At 51.5% G+C, this 17,891-nt stretch overlaps 2 protein-coding genes across 14 annotated transcripts in view; one reads left to right on the top strand and one right to left on the bottom strand.

Moving 5' to 3' along the window:
• Nucleotides 1-14,644, bottom strand: part of Kmt2d (lysine methyltransferase 2D) — a 40,171-nt gene extending 25,527 nt beyond the window's left edge. For 10 of the 13 annotated variants that reach the window (XM_050130861.1, XM_050130849.1, XM_050130858.1 and 7 more), the window contains exons 1-19: nucleotides 13,727-14,644; nucleotides 9,483-9,568; nucleotides 9,108-9,234; nucleotides 8,720-8,943; nucleotides 8,504-8,613; nucleotides 8,237-8,399; nucleotides 7,887-8,052; nucleotides 7,681-7,795; nucleotides 7,396-7,553; nucleotides 7,073-7,218; nucleotides 5,504-6,937; nucleotides 4,322-5,415; nucleotides 3,744-3,857; nucleotides 2,990-3,100; nucleotides 2,101-2,205; nucleotides 783-964; nucleotides 429-593; nucleotides 231-340; nucleotides 89-136 (exon numbers count right to left, since the gene is read on the bottom strand). In XM_050130861.1, coding sequence (XP_049986818.1) covers nucleotides 89-136; nucleotides 231-340; nucleotides 429-593; nucleotides 783-964; nucleotides 2,101-2,205; nucleotides 2,990-3,100; nucleotides 3,744-3,857; nucleotides 4,322-5,415; nucleotides 5,504-6,937; nucleotides 7,073-7,218; nucleotides 7,396-7,553; nucleotides 7,681-7,795; nucleotides 7,887-8,052; nucleotides 8,237-8,399; nucleotides 8,504-8,613; nucleotides 8,720-8,943; nucleotides 9,108-9,234; nucleotides 9,483-9,531 — 4,621 coding nt within the window. In that variant the 5' untranslated portion in view covers nucleotides 9,532-9,568; nucleotides 13,727-14,644. The remainder of the gene's footprint in view (nucleotides 1-88; nucleotides 137-230; nucleotides 341-428; nucleotides 594-782; nucleotides 965-2,100; nucleotides 2,206-2,989; nucleotides 3,101-3,743; nucleotides 3,858-4,321; nucleotides 5,416-5,503; nucleotides 6,938-7,072; nucleotides 7,219-7,395; nucleotides 7,554-7,680; nucleotides 7,796-7,886; nucleotides 8,053-8,236; nucleotides 8,400-8,503; nucleotides 8,614-8,719; nucleotides 8,944-9,107; nucleotides 9,235-9,482; nucleotides 9,569-13,726) is intronic. The other 3 variants (XM_050130859.1, XM_050130852.1, XM_050130848.1) reach the window with 1 other exon arrangement.
• Nucleotides 11,177-16,689, top strand: LOC126493777 (basic proline-rich protein-like). The gene is made up of 3 exons (XM_050130888.1): nucleotides 11,177-11,184; nucleotides 13,645-13,855; nucleotides 13,945-16,689. Exons 1-3 carry the CDS (start codon nucleotides 11,177-11,179, stop codon nucleotides 14,641-14,643), a joined length of 918 nt encoding a protein of 305 aa, XP_049986845.1. The 3' UTR covers nucleotides 14,644-16,689.
• The last annotated feature ends 1,202 nt before the right edge of the window (nucleotides 16,690-17,891 follow it).

The following is a 17,891-nucleotide window of genomic DNA, read 5'->3' on the forward strand; positions in this document are numbered from 1 at the left end:
TTAGGTAGGCCATTTACCCTGAGGATGGAGCAGAGGAGATGGTCTATGGTTTTAGCTGGTTTGGGTATTCAGAATCTCTGTGACTTACCTGGCTCTTTTACCTTCACAGGTACCAATTCTGGGGGGGCAACAGGTGCTAAGGGAAGAAGGACAAACCATAGGCAGCTTAGGACACTGTCCCAAATTAAGACACACCCGTGTCCTCTTTGCTCTTCCAAGGTGACACTCACCCACAGGCTTCACCACATAGGGCTGACAGGAAACACAGTCAAAGCCTTCATCGGCAGCCTGCTCCACTTCATCCTCTGTGAAGAGGCTCTCACAGCCAGCATGCATCCACCTAGGCATAGGGAGATAGGGATGAGCACAGGCAAAGCCAGCTAAGAGCAGCACATGGAACAGACATGAGGAGAAAGGAATGCTCTCACCGTTCACAGTGGCGGCACTGGATTAGCAGGTCTTCCTCCACATAGGGAGCATGACAGATAGGACAGGTCACCAGGCTGGCACAGGGCCCGCAATGTGTGTAACTATTCTGCCATTCACAGTGGAAGCCAGGGGAGGCAGCCCCACACTCCATACAAGACACACACCTAGGAGACGCAGAAAGACCTTCAGCGCCTAATCTAGGTTCCCGGAGGCACCTCAACTGAGAACCGAATCAGCAGGCTGGTCTCCTAAACACAAGTCATCATGCATTCAACACTGGATCTATTCGAACTGTATCTCAGGCCCATTCACCATCTCCTGTCAGACCCTTGAAAGACTCCCAGGCTCCTTACCATTTGCACTTCCAGCCACCCTTGGGCACAGTGAGCAGTGGAGGGTCCAGGCAGTACGTATGGTAGCTAATGTCACAATCATCGCAGAGCAGCAGGCGTGAAGGGTCGGAGGCCTGGCCGCATACCTCACACACGATACACTCCACACAACGCCAACCCTTGAGCAGCATCACCTTGGTGATCTGGTACAGAGAAAGAGATGCCTCAGGTGCGGGGAGGGGAGACTCACAGGGCTTATATGGCTGAAGGCCAGACCTCTGAGCAGAGAGATTTGTACAAATCACTCTTTGCTCCCCTGCAAAGTAAATCTCCAGAGGCTCCTGGAGACTCTGCTGAACACAGAACACTCTCACTAGCCACAGCTCTACTCTGTGAATGAATGACACACCCTTCACTAAGCAGCCCCAACTTTTATTCACCTTTTAGAACCTGTTACTAATATAAGTTAATATATGTAACAGTGGATTAATTAATAAATAGTTTTGGGAAAATCCCAAAGGACTGATTATGCCTTAGGTTAAAGACATTGCTATCTGTTTGTGGATGTACAGTTACAGTTTTGAGAGAATGATCTAATTCCAGACTATACCCTGGTTTTGTTTTGCTGAAACAGGGTCTCAACTATGTAGCTCTGGCTATCCTGGAGCTCACTATATAGACCAGGCTGACTTCAAACTCACAAAAGACCTGCCTGCCTGTGGCTGGGATTAAAGGTATACGCCACCACTCCTAGCCATACACCATGTTTTCTACTAGAAAAATTGTCAGCACTTATACAGTGGACTGAATTACACCAGCAAGTTTTGTCTATGCAAAGAAACTACAAAGTCGCTGGGCGGTGGTGGCACAGCCTTTAATCCCAGCACTCGGGGGACAGAGGCAGGCAGATCTGTGAGTTCTAGGCCAGACGGCTTTACAGAGCGAGTTCCAGGACAGACTCCAAAGCTCCAGCAAATAAATAAATAAATAAATAGAAAGAAACTACAAAGTCTGCCATGAATTCCCAGCACTGAGAACTAATCAATGACTTCCAACAGCCACAGACACTTCAAGATTTCGTGTGTCAGGCTGATGAGATGGCTCAGCAAGTCTGGTGACCTGAGTTTGATCCCTGAGATCCACATGGTGGAAGGAAAGAAATGATCCCACAAGTGGTCCTCTGACCTCAACAATTACACTCTGACACATGCATGGTCCCCTTCCCCCACCACACACCAGATAAATGTAATAAACTAATAAGCACAGTGTGGCAAGAACTGGGGACCAGGGTGGTAGCAGACTGACTCTGTAGCCCACACATCTTGAGCCCTGAACTCACCTTGCTGTTGACACAGTAAGGATGATAGCACTGAGAACACTGGGAACAGGCCAAGAGGTGGCCCTCGGCCCCTCGGCCAAAGCTGCCACACACCACACACATGTCCTGTGGAAACAGAAAACCGAACATCTGAGCATGCCTCTGCCTCTGAATGTGTGTCTGGGGGAAGGGGGGTGGGAGAGCAATGTGGAAGAAATCAAAGATCTCTTCTACTACTTTCCAGCCTATTTTTTGAAATAAGGTCTCTCAGTGAACCTGAAGCTCACAGTTTCACCTAAGGTGGTTGGCCAACTAGTTCCTGGGATCTGAAGTGCAGGCATGTATGGCCATATCCAGCTTTTAAAATAGGTATTGGGTATTTGAACTCAGGTCCTCTTGCTTACAGAGCAAACACTGCTCCTAAGCCATCTACCTAGCCCTGCAAGTGAGTCCCAGACAAAGACTAGGAGGCAATCAGAAGCCCATGTCATAGTATTAAGACACTTACTAGGTCACCAAGGGTCCCTTGTATCTCCCACCCATCTCACAAAAGCTGCACCTCCTTAGAATGCCCTCTTGGTCTGGTCAAGTACCCAGAAATCGGCAAATGTAAGAAGCCACAGGAAGACAAGCCAGGGTGAAGACTTGTCTGGGCAGAGTCGTAAGTGACAAAGAACACAGCGGCTTCAAGGTTATGTAGATGGCAACACATACAGGCTTCCACAATTCACACTCCCAGCCTCTTCCTCTTAGCTCAGTATCCCAAGAAACAAAGTAGGTCCCTGCTTTTCCCATCCACCATCTCAGCAAAGTAGGTTCGCACACATGTACACACACGCATACATACACATAGACCTCTGCATGCCTACTCTGACCACTAAAGCTGGGCCATCCCAGTTCAGTACGGTACCTGCATTAGAACAAATTTGTCTGTGTTAGAGAAGAGAACCACGGTGTTTTGCATGGTATCATCATCTTCCTCCTCTTCCTCCTTGCTCGGAGAACTATCAATATCAGCCACCTTAACAAGGAAAAAGTTGCAGAAAGTGAAGAAGAGAAGCCTGCCCTAGTTAAGCTGTCCTCTCTCCAACATTCAGGAAAGAGCTGTGAATTCCTGGCTAAAATGAAGGCCTAAGAGGCAGAAAACTCCCAATTCCCCAGCTAGGGAACCCAAGGGCAGAGGTTTTAAAAACCCTAATCAAACCCTAGGCTAGTAGGCAAAGGACTGACAGGATTTTTTTTTTTATATTTATTTATTTATTATGTATACAATATTCTGTCTGTGTGTATCTCTGCAGGCCAGAAGAGGGCAACAGACCTCACTACAGATGGTTGTGAGCCACCATGTGGTTACTGGGAATTGAACTCAGGACCCATGGAAGGGCAGGCAATGCTCTTAACCACTGAGCCATCTCTCCAGCCCCTTGTTTTTTGAGATAGGGTTTCTCTGTGGCTTTGGAGCCTGTCCTGGAACTAGCTCTGTAGACCAGGCTAGTCTCGAACTCACAGAGATCCACCTGCCTCTGTCTCCCGAGTGCTGGGATTAAAGGCGTGAGCCACCATCGCCAGGCGGACTGACAGGATTTTAACAGTGCTTATCTCTCCAGGAGCAGGGGAAGCATGCTTTGCAGGGTGTGGGGCAGGGTGGCAAAGCCCGTCCTTACTACCAGGGTCTCAACAGAAGATGTGGTGGACTTCAATCGGGCCCGCCCTCTCCCTCGTCCTCCGTGCGAACCTCCACGAGGCCGGCGTCTTCCTGGGAAACTACTGCTCCGACCCTACGACAGAGAAGAGGACCATTATAGTACTGCTCAGACCCTGCGACAGAGAAGAGGACTGTTACAAGGCTCCATTGCAGCCTTGGAGGGAAGAAAGATGACCAACAGTCTAACAGGCTTAAGGGGGGTAAAGACCTAAGTTCCCACTCAGAGGACGGGAAAAAGCCAGTTTCCAAACAGCAACAAGTAGTGAGTGGGCCGATATCTTCTTCCAAGAGTGGTGAATGGGAGAGAAGGACAGAAAGAACAACAAAAACGACTTGAGAGGACCAAGGTTTTGTTCCCAGTTGTTGTTCTGAGTGACCATGAACCTGAGTAAACCATCTACTCCTCTACGCTCAGTAGTAGGCTAGGCAAAGCTGGACCAAAGGATCTCTTTATGAGCCTAGACTGTGCAGCCAGGTGCAAAGGCAGCTCGGAGCTCAGGGCTGGAACTGACATCCGGTGGCTGAGAAGCCTCTTACCTGTTTGATTCGGGAACGGGCTGGGGAGCTGCGCCGCCGTCCTTTGTCCCCCTCCGCTTTGCCTCCACTGATAGTTGTCCCAGTGTCACACAACAGTGAGTCATCAGTCTCTGGCAGTGAGTCGGTACAGAGGCGCAAGGAGCCCTCATCCCGGGCTGGGCTGACATCTGTAGACACTCCCAGCTCCATGGACAAGGAGCCGCCCCCCTCAGGATCTGGAGAACCCAGGAGGGGCTCTGAACCAGGAAAACTGGCACTAGCATCGCCCTGGCTCAGATTAGAGATCTCATTAACAATGTCTGATTTGATGAGAGTGGGTGGCATGGGGGCCACTGGTGCACCAGGCTCCTCCTGCTCTTCACAGGGTGAGCCCTGCCCTGCCTGTTTGCAATCTGGGCCATAGACCTCCATAGGGGTCACAGGGGTCAGCTCCTCAGGATCCAGGAGCACAGGAGAACCTTTAAGTTCACTAGGCAGATTGCCAGGGGTCTGTTCAGCCTGTGACTCTGAAGTCCCATCTAGAGGGGCTGTGTCTTCTCCCAAGCCAGAGAAGTCATCCAGGGCAGGGGCAGGGCTGGGGGCAGGGCAAGAAAGGTCCTCCATAGGGGATGGCAGAGGACTGGTGGCACTGGGTTCCAAGGCTGGGCACTCAGGTTCTGGACCTTTCTCAGTCTCCATTTCATGCAGCTCAGCTTCATCTGAGACATCCACTGCCTTCTGCACAGGACTCAGTGGGGAGGGAATAGACAGCGGCAGAGCGGGAGGTGAACACTGGGAAGGAGAGCTTGGAGGAGGCAAGGAATGCTGAAGGAGAGGAGAGCAAGGTGGAGGAAGGGGCTCCATGAGGAGAGGAGAAGCAGGTCCCATGGGGGAGCCTGGAGATGGAGGAAGGATCATTGGGGGTACAGGCTCAGGGTCAGTGCAGTTAGCTTCTGGTGGAGGGCTGATAGGTGTCTCTAGGATCGGGGCAGCCAACGGTGACTCAGGGTCACTGTCCCCTTTGGCACCAAAGGGGTACTCTAACTCCCCCAAAGGAGACAAGGCGGGAGGCGCTGCAGCTGGGATAATGGGTGAGAGTGGAGGAGGAAGAGGATCTGAGGGAGAAGAAAAAGAGACTTAGATTAGATGTGCTGTATAGTGTTAAGACTGCCCCAGAGGAGGGGAACACTAGCATATCCTTACCTGGTGGCATCAGCCCAGGTGACAAGGCTGGCTCCCCAGAAAGGGACAAGGGCAGCTCCTCAGGAAGTGGGGATAGAGGTGGTTCCCCAGGCTCAGACACGGCTTGCTCTCCAAGCATGGGGGATAAAGGTGGCTCCCCAGTTGGGGGAAACAAGGACAACTCCTTAGGTGCAGGGCACTGGCTTGATTCCTCAGGAGGTTCTTCAGGCCGAGGAGATCGGTATAGTTCCTCAGGCTTGGGGGACAGGCATGGCTCCTCAGGCATAGGGGACAAGCAAGGCTCCTCAGATTGGGGAGACAGATGCGGTTCCTTAGGCTGAGGGGACAGGTGTGGTTCCTCAGGCTGAGGGGACAGATGCTGTTCCTGAGGCACAGGGGACAAGAGTAGTTCCTCAGGCTGAGAAGATAGACACGGCTCTGCAAGCACAGGGGACAGGCATGGCTCCTCAGACCGTGGAGACAGAGGCAGTTCCTCAGGCTGGGGACAGAGTCGGGGCTCCTCAGGCTGAGGAGACAGGTATGGTTCCTCGGGCTGAGGGCAAAGTCTCGGTTCCTCAGGCAGTGGTGACAAGGGTGACTCTTCCAGCGGCAGGGACATAAGAGAGTCCTCTGGTGGCGGTGAAGCTGGAGAGTCTTCAGGGGGAGGGGAGAGTCGTGAAGCCTCAGGTGGAGGTGATGTGGGAGAGTCCTCAGGTGGTGGGGAGAGGGGAGATTCCTCAGGTGGTGGGGACAGCCGTGAGACCTCAGGCAGGGGAGATAAGTGTGACAGGACAGGCAGAGGGGAGAAGCGTGACACTTCAGGTGGGGGGGACATAGGTGAGTCTTCAGGTGGGGGAGACATGGGTGAGTCCTCAGGGGGTGGGGACAGGCGTGATGCCTCCGGAGGTGGGGACAGAGGAGACTCTTCAGGTGGAGGAGACAGAGGAGACTCTTCAAATGGTGGGAACAGACGAGATGCCTCGGGTGGAGGGGACATGGGTGACTCTTCAGGTGGAGGGGACATGGGTGACTCTTCAGGCGGTGGAGATAGGCGAGATGCTTCAGGTGGTGGGGAAGTGGGCAATTCCTCAGGTGGAGGGGACAGAGGAGATTCCTCAAATGGTGGAGACAGGAGTGAGGCTTCAGGAGGTGGGGACAGGGGCGTCTCTAATGCTGGAGAGCAGGCTGACTCCTCCAGTGGAGAAAAAGGTGATGATTCAGGTGGGGGAGACAAAGGAGACTCCTCAGTCGGTGGGGACAGGTGTGATGTCTCAGGTAGCATGGATTCAGGTGATTCCTCAGGTGGTGGGGACAGGCGTGAGGCCTCAGGTGGTGGAGATGTAGGGGATTCCTCAGGTGGTGGGGACAGGGGTGACTCCTCTGGCGGAGGCAGCAGTGGCATCTCCTCATTTAGGGGAGCCTCCAACTGGGCTTCAAGCTGGGTCCCTGCTCTCCCTGTAGACATAACACAGTCTATTCCCACCTAGCTCAGATCCTAACTCCACAAAGAGTGCAGGGTCTGGAGAAAGCAAACTCTGCCTCTGCCACACAACAAAAGAGTAATTTCAGGGACCTTTAAACCCTACTCACCTAGTGGTTTGGCTTCACATTGCAGGGGCCCCGGTTCCTTGGGTTGCATAGAGGTCACGTGCCCACCCTTTGGCTGCCCTTGGCATGCAACGTATAGAGCATCGGGCTCATCAGTGGGGATATCACCAGGCTCTGGGGGTGAAAATCTGCAGAGGGTACAGGGGAGCAGGCACTGTGGGTCTCACCAGCTAACAACTCCTAGAGAGCATACTGGGGCAAGGCATAAATACTATGGATTGCACTACTGACTGCCCACTTTTAACATGGCCCCTGCCAGTCTCACCCCTTCTGATACCCCATCCCAATCGGTCTATACCACTTACCTGCTACAGACAGGTGGGCGCTGCTCAGCAACAGAAATGACAGGCTGACTTCCCTGGGTTTTATGACAACGGTGACAGAGTGAATAGTTCTCAAACCACTCAGAGTTTGGATTCAATTCTGCTGAGCCTGTCCCACAGGCCCGACATACCCGGCATGTCTAGGGGAAGCAAGCAGGCAAGACAGGCACTAGTCAAACCACAGTGGAAAACAAAGGAGTACACACGACTGGCAAATGCAAGGCAACTCTGGAGATGCTGAAGGAGTTGGCATCAGAAGACACTCACCGTACATTTCCATGAGTGAGCAGGCAGCTCCTCGATGGGTGGTTGCAAGCAGAAAGTATGATATCCTTTGTCACACGTCTCACAAACCAGCATCTTAGAATCATTACCAGGTTTCCTGAGGGGCACAGGACACATTACGGGATCCTTCCTAGTACCATTTTCTGCTCATACTTTGCATATGGCTACACTTCAGCCCTCACAGTTACCTGCAGGCTTGGCACTCTTTGCATTCAGGGCACTGCCAGCCAGCACGCTTGCGGGCAGTCAGAGCAGTGTCCAGACAGGCTCCATGATAGTGATGCCCACAGCTAGTGCAGAAGAAGAGGTCACAGAGCTCCCCCGGCCCCTCACACACTGCACAGCGAGCCTCCTCTGCAATAGGAAGAAAAAGACAGTGCAGGTCAGCTTTGGGGTGCCCATACCACTGAACACTGTGAAATATAACTACCATGCATTTGGTACAGAATGACTCTAAGTAATTTTAGATTTCAAGAATGCTTTATGGAGGACACTTGGCCCTTCATTTTCTCTGTATCCACAGAACAGGACTTCTCACCTAAATGTGCAGCCCCCTCTCTGTGGTCTGGGCAGAGCAGCCGCAGGGTTTTCATGGATAAGAAGGAACCACTGGCAGCTGCACAGGGAAAGTGGTAAAGCCGTGGACATCCAGGTGAGCGGCAGGGAATGGAGGCACCAAACCTGGTGCAGTGGGAGCAGCGCTGCAAGGGTGAGAAGAAGCCGCAGAGCCAGTCAGCTCTCTATAGGCCTCAGTGTGGCCCACTGTACCCTGCTCTCACCTATGCAACCGTCAGCTCAGCCCTACCTGGGAGATCCCTGAGAAGATGGCCTTGTCCACACCACATAGTTCTGCGCCCTCCTGCCCCCACACACCTGCTGACCACACGGCACACCAGTGATGTGCCCAGCAGTGCCCTTTAGAGGTGGAAAGGGGTAAAGAGAGGAACAAATTAACACAGTGACCAGGAGTTCAAGACTTCCCAGCCTCTACTTTGCTTCCAAGCCCACCTCTCTCACTTACCTCCAGGTTCTCCTAGGTGGGCAGGAGTAAGGCCCTCAGGGAAACCAATTTGTGACAGGTCCTCACTGAGCAGCACTGCTTCACAGGGCCCCAGGTTTCCCCCAGAGGACACCGCTGGAGACCGGGGCCAGTCAAATGGCAATTCAAAGCGCTGTAGCTCCCTCTGCCCATGCAGGCTTGGCTCCCCGCAGTTACAGAGAGCACACCGCCGTGCTGGACCCCCACTGTGGACACACAAACATCAGCACTATGCAGGCCTGATGACCACATGAGAGGCATGTGCATGCATCCTCTTCACTTCACTCCCCACAGCTTCTTCTGTAGAGCCTTAGACACACTAATCAAATCTTTATGTGCCCAGAAAGTCCCATTTCCACAGACAAGTTACCTGCAGTCATGAGGAGGCTTTTGAAGCCTGGGACTCCCAGAGCTGGGGACAGAGACCTCCCCAACACAAAGGTTAGGAAGGTCTGGCTCAGTGGCACCCGGCTCCTCAGAGGCTGCAGGTCCATCAGCTGAATAAACAGAACAGTACACATCAGCCTGACTTAAGACTCCCAAGTTCACTCATCAGATGCATGAAAATTATCTAAACCCTCAATAGCTCACAGTGGCATTGAAACTTTTGTCTCAAAGAACAACAAAGTTCTCCAATTTCCTGTCTATTACAGACTTAGCCAGGACTTGTGCCAGAACTAGACATAAAGGGTTACCCATGAGGAGCCAAAAGCTGTCGGCAAACTCAGAAATTGTCCTTACTCACCTGCCGGTTCTGAATCTTTATCTTCACCAGGCGGCTTCTGGCTGTCCATCCCTCTCTCCGACTGGGCAGGGCCCTCTCGGGGAGACCTGTTGGTGCCAAAAGATATTCGTATGTGCAGTAAACTTCTCCAATGAGCCTTTTCCCCATTATAAGAAATCAACTAATGGTAATCAGACACTTTAGACATCAGAGACAAACCTTGTCTTGCAAACTTCTATAGTAATGACAAGTAAAAGTATTCGAAATCGTATTCCACTACCAACCTCTTCCCCAAACACATACCTCCTCTCATCCTGATTCCTACTTTCCCACTTCCACCCTACTCTTTAACAGTTCCTACGGCAATCACATATAACTAAAAATACATCCAGTTACATTTAGTAGAATCCACTGTCTCATCTTAACTCCTGGGCCCTATTCCCTGGCCTTTATTCTCAGGTCTCAGGTTAGCTACTATCCTACAGTCCTGGAAGTAATCACTGGGTAATCATGACGCAGAAGTCTCAGTCATGCCAAAATCCCTCTCTCAAAAGGAAGAGTCCTAGGGCCTTGCAAGAGATTCAACACAGCACTAAACTAAAGGCTAGCTGTGAATGGATCTCCACTGCTTTCAACAAGGACATCCCAAACACAACAAACAGAACCCTCAGATGCCAGTCATGAGACTCAGGACCACCACTGGCCCCAGCCCTAAAGGAGCTCTGGGTCTCACTTAGCATGAAGGCCTCAGGTTGTTGCCCTTGGCAACGCCAACTGCCCTTCTTCCTTAGATGCTCTTAGTAGTTAACAGAAGTGGGCCTTAAGAGTTACTGAGCATGTGTAAGCAGACCTGGGGCTAAGCATGCTGGGAGTTGTAGTCTCAGGAAGCACATTGCTACTTGGAGGAGGGTTAAATGGGGCAGGACATAACAGAGCAGAATAGTTTCCTTCCTCTTAAGTCAAGCAGGGTTTCCAAATACTCGCAGTTAACGGTCCCTCTCTCCCTTCTCATAGAGTCCAGCATATATCAAAACCCAATGAAATATACAAATCTACACCTGAAAAGCTTAAGACCCACAGGACATTTGGTGAATTTTCCTTGACCTCTAAGGCAGCACAGTAAGTATTGCACAAAAGCCAAGAGGAGTCAAGAGTAAGAATTACAGAGATACTAGGCCTGGTGGCACATTCAATAATGCCATTTCTTGGGAGACAGAAACAGAGGGATCAATCCAAGTTGGAGGCCAGCCTGGTCTACACAGAGAGCTCCAAGCCAGTTAGAGCTACATAGTTAAACTGTTTAAACAGAAAAGAATTACCAGATTATAACTAGGAAAGAAACCCTACATAAGAAGGGTGAAAAGGATGAGTGCCTGCAGCTCTTGGTGAGAAGGGTGGGCCCTTTTCTTAATCAGATGGTGATGGTGAGGTGTAGAGAACCCAGAAAAAGAATTGCAAATACTAAAGGTCTGGGAAATTCATCTCCCATCATTCCCTCTCTTCTTGTGTAGCCAGTGATCACACCAACCTGGGTACAGATAATCCTGTCCTCTAACACTGGACAGCAAATATCCCGGTCAATCACTTGGGGGCCAAACAACAAGGGAAACACTCAGAGTGCCCACGATCAGAAATCAATTCCCCAGCTAGCATGGCATCAGATTTCCTTCCCTACATTCACAATTTCATTTCCAGCACTGGCAACACCCCGAGCCATGTCGAAGTAAAGGATGTTACCTTACTTTCCTCCTACCACTCGGGCCCCGCCAGGTCAGGGACTCAAGGCTTCATCTGACACCTATTGCCTCCATTCCCAAACCACCTTTTCCCAAACCTTACACACAGCAGTCCATTTAAAAGAAAGCAGGATGCTTATCTGGCCAGCTTACAGAAAAGTATTCTGAACTTCAAGAAGCCCTCACAAGTCACCTGTGGTAAGAGGGAACTGGAGGTCAAGACTCAAGTCAGGCCCCTCTTCCTACTCAGTGGTCACACCAAAGGTCCAAGAGGACTTCAAAATTTTCTAAATGTTTCCATCTTACCATATTTTCCTTACAGATCCTCCACCAACTCTGTTCTCAGAGTTGAGGCCAAAGGCGCCACAAACAGCAACAAATAGAAAGCAACAGTGATAATACAGTGGGTAGGAGGACCGCCTCACACAAGGCCAGAGGGACAAATTCCTCTGCCCTCCCCCAAGCACAGCTTTCTCAGGCTGGTAAAGCTAGCGCTGCCCAAGAAGGTACAGAAACTACCTTCTTCATCTAGCCTTGAGGAACAGAGCAGCAATGTCCTCCAAAGTAAGAGTCCCACTCATGGAGCTAGGGAGGGCGAAAGCCTCAACAGCAAGGAGCAAACTGTCCTTTTCTGTACCATAAAGAATCCAGGAGCATCTCCAAGAAGCTGAAACCTTAGACCCTGACTGCTCGAGCCTGAAGTCCAACCAACATCTATACCGAAATACCAAGCGCACAGCAATCAAGTCCCTGGAGGCATTTAAACAAATAAAGGCAAAGGTCCCCCACCCCACGTCCCATCATTCAGTCAGTAAACACAGGCACACACATATATCCCAAGGGGGTTTTCCCTGGATCGAAACTAGGCTAGTACCTGGGCCAGGCTTCCTCTGTTCTAGGAGCTGACACCTCTTACTTAGTCTTACATCTAAAAGGCCCAAACAACAAGAAAGAAGGCAGAGATTTACTCAGCTACTCTCCTTCCTGTGTTCACCCTAGACCAATAGATTTCACTCCATTTTCTCTGCAAGGGAGGAAATGGAGGCTTGGAGGGGTGAAAGGCTGGAGCAGGCCCTTGAGTGAACAGCTCTTCAGTGGGGCTCAGGACTTCCTGGTTCCCAGCTAGAGAATCAAACCACACCTCTCTCCACCCCCATTTTCGGGCAGTCCTCTAGGAAGGAGCCAAATGGTAACACATTGTCCCTGGGTCCGGTCAGCCTAGGGGGTAGTGAGAGCTAACAAGGTACAGTGCCACCTAAGAAAGTCATTGGCGAGTAGACAACAGGCACAGAGACCACAGGTGACAGCTCACCTCACTCCACCACCCCTGTGCCACCTCTCCGAAACCTTACTTTCCCCTTTCTGAGACAAGACTCAAGGAGATCTAGCAAATGTATTTTGGAGGGGGCGAAATGAGGGAGCCAAATCCCTGCTGGGCAGCATGACAGGTGTGAGAGAGGCTGTCCCAGCCCAGGGCCCAGAGGCTGAGGCGGGAGGTTCATGCTGCACCCTTACACACCCCTTCTCCCCAGCACCTCCTACCAGGGGTGGAAACACTGGCTTCCAGCAGAAAAGAGCACAAATAAAGTCATTTCTCCACCAAAGAGGTAAAGCCACCTTATTCTGCGGGGCTGGGAGAGCATCAGAGAACTATTTACCACTCAGTAGCCAGAAAAGCATTTTAGAGGTCTGGCAGGGGCCTTCGGGATCGGTCAGGGGCTCATGGACAGCTAACTCTCTACACTAGGCCCGGAGAAAGCAGGAGACAAAAGCCATTTTTTTGCAGCCCACATTCGTAGAGAACAAATCTCAACGGCCTCCTCTATAATCCCCTGGAGATTATGTCTATCCCGAGAGGAGGGGAGGCAAAGCAGGTTAACACACCACTAGGCCTTTCTGGGGTCACTTTGCCAGGCAGGGGTAGTTTAAAGTTGAACCAGCAAGGCCAGAGCTGCCCCAGCCCCACCTTCTTGCCCCAGCCACCCCTCTTCATCACACCAGTTTCCACCCACCCTCCCCCTGGTGAAGGACCCAAGGATCCTTGAGTTTCCCAGACTGTTGTGGGTGCCCGGCTAGGTAGGAACAATATTAAAGTCCAATCTGGCAGTAAGTCCGACCCGGCAGTGGCACCCCCACCCCAGGTTGATCTGTCCCAAGGAACCCTGGGGGTTGGGGGTGGGGGACAGCAGCCTGGGATTGGTTTTGGCCTCAGGGTCTGGGTCCTAGTTTGGTCGAACTCCCTCAACACAAAAATAAACAGGCAGAGAGAGAGAGGCTACCTGGACATGTTCCCAAACTCCTGTAGTTCCCTGAACCCCAAATCTTTAAAGAGGCACACCCCAAGAAACCAGGCCTCAGCTCTGCCTTGGTGGCTGGCTCAGGTTGCCTTGACAGACCCTGCCAAAGGAACCCTTCCCAACTCTGGCACCCCCTTCTCCAACCTAAAGGCCAGCACCGGCCAAGATAGTCCATCTGGCTGTGCCCCCAGTCCAACCCTTTCTGGGCCCAGGCTGGGCGGACTTCACTCACCTCTTCACAGGGCGATCCAGAAATCCTCATCCGAGAACATGGCCAGAGCCCGGGCCGCTCCCCGACCTCCAACCGCCAGAGCGATCACAGCCGCCCCCCACTCGGGGGGGCTTAAGGGGGCCAAGAACGGTAAATCCAGGTCGGAGTGGCCACCCTTTCCCCGGGGGAAAAAAAAAAAAAGCAAGAAGCCAAGAGGGGTTCTCTGCCTCGGGTTCCAGCAGTTTAGGTTTCCATGGACAGCCCCAGGGCGGCGAATCCCGAGCGGACACAAAGAGAGCACCGGTGGCTTTGATCTTGGGCGAGCAGGCTCCGCATCAGCGTCGCCGGGCGGCCTCCCAGTCCTAGGGCCCGGCCAGCGCCCCGGCCGCCCGCGCCGGGCTCGGGCGGAACGTCGAGGCTCTCCAGATGGAACGTCGAGGCGCCTCCCCAGCAGCCCGGAAGGAATGCCGCGCCGCGCCGCGCCGCGCGCCGGGCCCGGATGGAACGTGAGCCCCTCGCAGCCGCGCCGAGCCCCTCTCCCCGCCCGGCCGGCGCCCCGGGGCCGCGCGAGCTACGGCGACGCGGAGCCGGCGGGGCCGAACCTGACACACACCCAGCGCCGGGCTCCTCGACCCCGAGCGTCCCCCCTCGGCGGCTTCGAGCCCCCCACCTTCTGCTCCCCCCCGGGGAAGGGAGGAGGGTTGGTGGGCGAGGAAGAGGAAGGGGCGGGCGGTGCGAGCCCTCTGCCCGCTCCCCTCCGGCCGCTCCAGGCCCAGCGCTCGCCTCCCTTCCCCTCTGGCCTCGGGAGCTGCCCCGCCCCCGGCCTGGCCGGCTGTAGTCCGCAGCACCCCCTAGACCCCCGGCAGGCTACGATCGCGGGGGGTCTAGAGGTGCATGGTCCAGCCCCGGCTCCCGGCGCCGGGGGGTCAGGAAACTGAGCGGAAAGTGGGGAACGAGGCAGCCATTTGCAACCGGAGAGGAAAGTAGTGCAGCGCGGCGCCGCTCCGCCTCCCCCCCTCCGCCTCCTGCTCGGCCGGTAGGGTGGTTCCTGCGAAGAGCCTGTTTCCTCGCCAGAGATCTGGGCAGCGGTCGTAGAGACTCGAGGAGCGTCCGGAGCGAGGTCCAGGGGGTGCCTTTTGCCGGGGAACCCCACTCAAGAAGGGGAGAAAGGAGAAGAGGAGGCCCTATTTTGTGTTGGAGCGGGGCGGCGGAGGGGTACAACCCTCTCGGAGGAAAGGCTGTGACTCTGCAGTTCTACGCACACGCTCCAGGATCCTTCCGCCGCAGGTTAACCCCTACTGCGCCAGGCTGGCCGCCGGGCAGACACGTGGGAATTAAGCCCCCCACTTCTTCGCCGCGGCTCAGGAACTGCCTCCTTTACCTCCTGGGTGGTGAAATTGGGAGTTTAGCCACTTCTTAATTCTGTTTCCTAAAGTCATTGGCCCTTGAAACTCCTTGTTTTGGCTGGGGACAATCTTTGCCATGGGGTGGGGGGGAATGGAAAAAGAGCCTCGAGATTGGCCGCTGCTCTGCATCCTGGGAACTGAAGTCCGCAAATGGAGAAAGTGAGGCACGGCGCCTGGCGCTGCAAAGGGTGGGTTCTTGCCACGTTCGGGGGCCGGAAGAGAGCTGGACGAGTCTCAGGTTTTCTAACTCCAAGACCCTTTCGTGCCGAAGGACTGTCGGTGTTCTCACGATCCCCAAAACATCTATCTAGAGTATCCCATCCCGTATTTAATTTTTCCCGAAAATCTTCTGAACCTGCCTCTCTCTCTCTCTTTCTAAAAAAAAAAAAAAAAAAAAAAGCTAAATACCCTACTATTTGGCTGGAATTTTGTTAATCTGGATAAGACCTTGGCAAGCGCTCGCACCCCAAGTCTGAATGATAGGGAAAATAGAATTACTTTTTCTGCATAGACTATACATGGAGTAAGCAGGTTGAGACAAATTAACTGTTTACTTGATACTTTATATCGTCTTAGCTTTTCTCACCAGCATTGGGGAATTTTCTCCATATTACAGATGAAAAGACTGAGGCTAAACTAAAGGAAATCAAGGAATCACCCTAAGAAATTAACCCATAATTCAAACCAAAGGCAACGTTTTCCCCGTAGATTAAAAAAAAAAAAATTAAGGGCCTGAAGATGAGATGGCCTGAAGGGAAAACAGAAGACCTGGTTCAACCCCTGAGGCCCACCTAGTGAAGGAGAGAACTGAGAACAAGTTGTCCCCTGACCTTCACACACCCATTGTGCCCCCCACACACACACACACAAACAATAATAAATCAGTGTAATTTTGAAAAGTTTTTTTTCTTAAGAGGAAAAAGTAGAAAGAAGCTGGCAAATTAGGTCTGAGGCAACGTTTGTGGGAAAAGCAGAGAATGGTTCATTCTGATGGAAATGCGCTGTATCCACAGGAATATAACCATTAGATACATGTAGCTATTGAGTACTTTGAAATGTTGGTAGGTGGTGCAACTCAGTAACTTAATTATAACTATGTTAAACTTAGTCACGTGTGACCTTCCATGTTGGTTAGTGCCGATCCGGCCACGGCTGTAGGAGGGATCAGTAGCAGACACATCCTGCTATCCATACATTGGCATCATGATTTGTAGTCTCAACAATGAACCACTAAACCCCATTTCAGCAATTTTTTTTTTAAGAAGAAACTTCTAAATGATCCCAAGCTGTAGAAGAACAAGTTTAACTAAAATTGAAAACTAGAAGGCACCTCTCTGCTGCCTGTACCCAAAAAGGAAAAGCAGACCTCACTAAAAGATACTAGTACTGACTGGTTAATCTATGATGTACTATCCTGAACATTATGTATATTACCTCAATTCTCACATTTTTGTTTTAAGACAAGGTCGTATTATGTAACCCTGACCCACCAGGACTCTGCCATCTAGACAAGGCTATCCTCTAACTCAATCCATGTTGTTTCTGCCCCCTGTGCTCTGGAATTAAAGACATGTGCTACACCTGGCCCCTCATTTCTCACTTTAATCCTCTGAAACCGACTTAAAACTTTTAGTTATATGTGTATTTGTATGTATCCTTGTGAGTTTGTGTACTACATTAATGCATGAGCCTCCAGAGGCCCGAAGAGGACATTGGAGCCCCTAGAACAGGCGCTTGGGAGCCACTATGTGGGGCTGGGAACCAAACCTCTGCAAAAGCATTAAGCACCATTAACCACTGAACTCCAAGCTTTTTTTTCTTTCTTTCTTTCTTTCTTTTTTTTTTTTTTTATTTACACATACATGTACCTGAGGTTAGGGCCACCCCTTGAAGCTGGAATTACAAGCAGTTGTAAGCTGCCTAGTGTGAGTGCTGGGAATTGAACTTGGGTCCATTTGTAAGACAAATACATGTTCTTAACCACTGAAGCATCTCTCCAGCCCCAAGGCTTCTTTTTAATATAAAGTCTTAACCCGAGTTTGGCACTGCAGTCCTATGAAGGCCTATAATATGAAGGCCGGAGTTAAATGGGCTCAGGAGGTAAAGTAGTTTGCTACCAAGCCTGTTTGATCCCCAGGACAGTGGATGGAGAGCATTAATTCCTGAAAGTTGTTCTCTGATCTCCACAATGCACCACAGCATGTTTTACACACAGACACACACAATCCTACCAAAAGGACAACAAAAACAATTTTTAAAAAAAATAGCAGGCTTGGTGGCACCGATCTGTAAGTCCAGCTACTGGGAGGATTAACAGCACCGAAAGGGTCAACGCCTGCCTAGGCGATTTAGGGAGACCCTATTTCAGTATATTCAGAGGCTGAATGATTGCTCAGCGGTTAAAAACACACACTGCTTGATCTTCCAGCTGACCTAGATTTGGTTCCCAGAACCTTCTAGGAGGCTCACAACCATCCATAACTCCATTTCCAAGAGATCTGATGCCCTTTTCTGGCTTCAGAAGGCACAATACGTGAGTGGTGCACAGGTGTGCATGTAGACAAAACACCCATAAATAAATCTTTTTTGTTGTTTGTTTGGTTGTTTTTATTTGTTTTTTCAAAACATAGTTTCTCTGTGTAGCCCTGGCTGTCCTAGAACTCACTCTGTAGACCAGACTGGCCTCAGAGATCTACCTGCTTCTACCTCCCAAATGCTGGAATTAAAGGCATGCACCACCACCACCACCCAGCTAAAAATAAATATTAAAAAAAAAAAAA

Source organism: Alexandromys fortis, unplaced genomic scaffold, assembly GCF_014885135.2.
Source record: "Alexandromys fortis isolate MF-2015 unplaced genomic scaffold, M_Fortis_MF-2015_v1.1 scaffold_363, whole genome shotgun sequence".
Taxonomy (NCBI): Eukaryota; Metazoa; Chordata; class Mammalia; order Rodentia; family Cricetidae; genus Alexandromys; species Alexandromys fortis.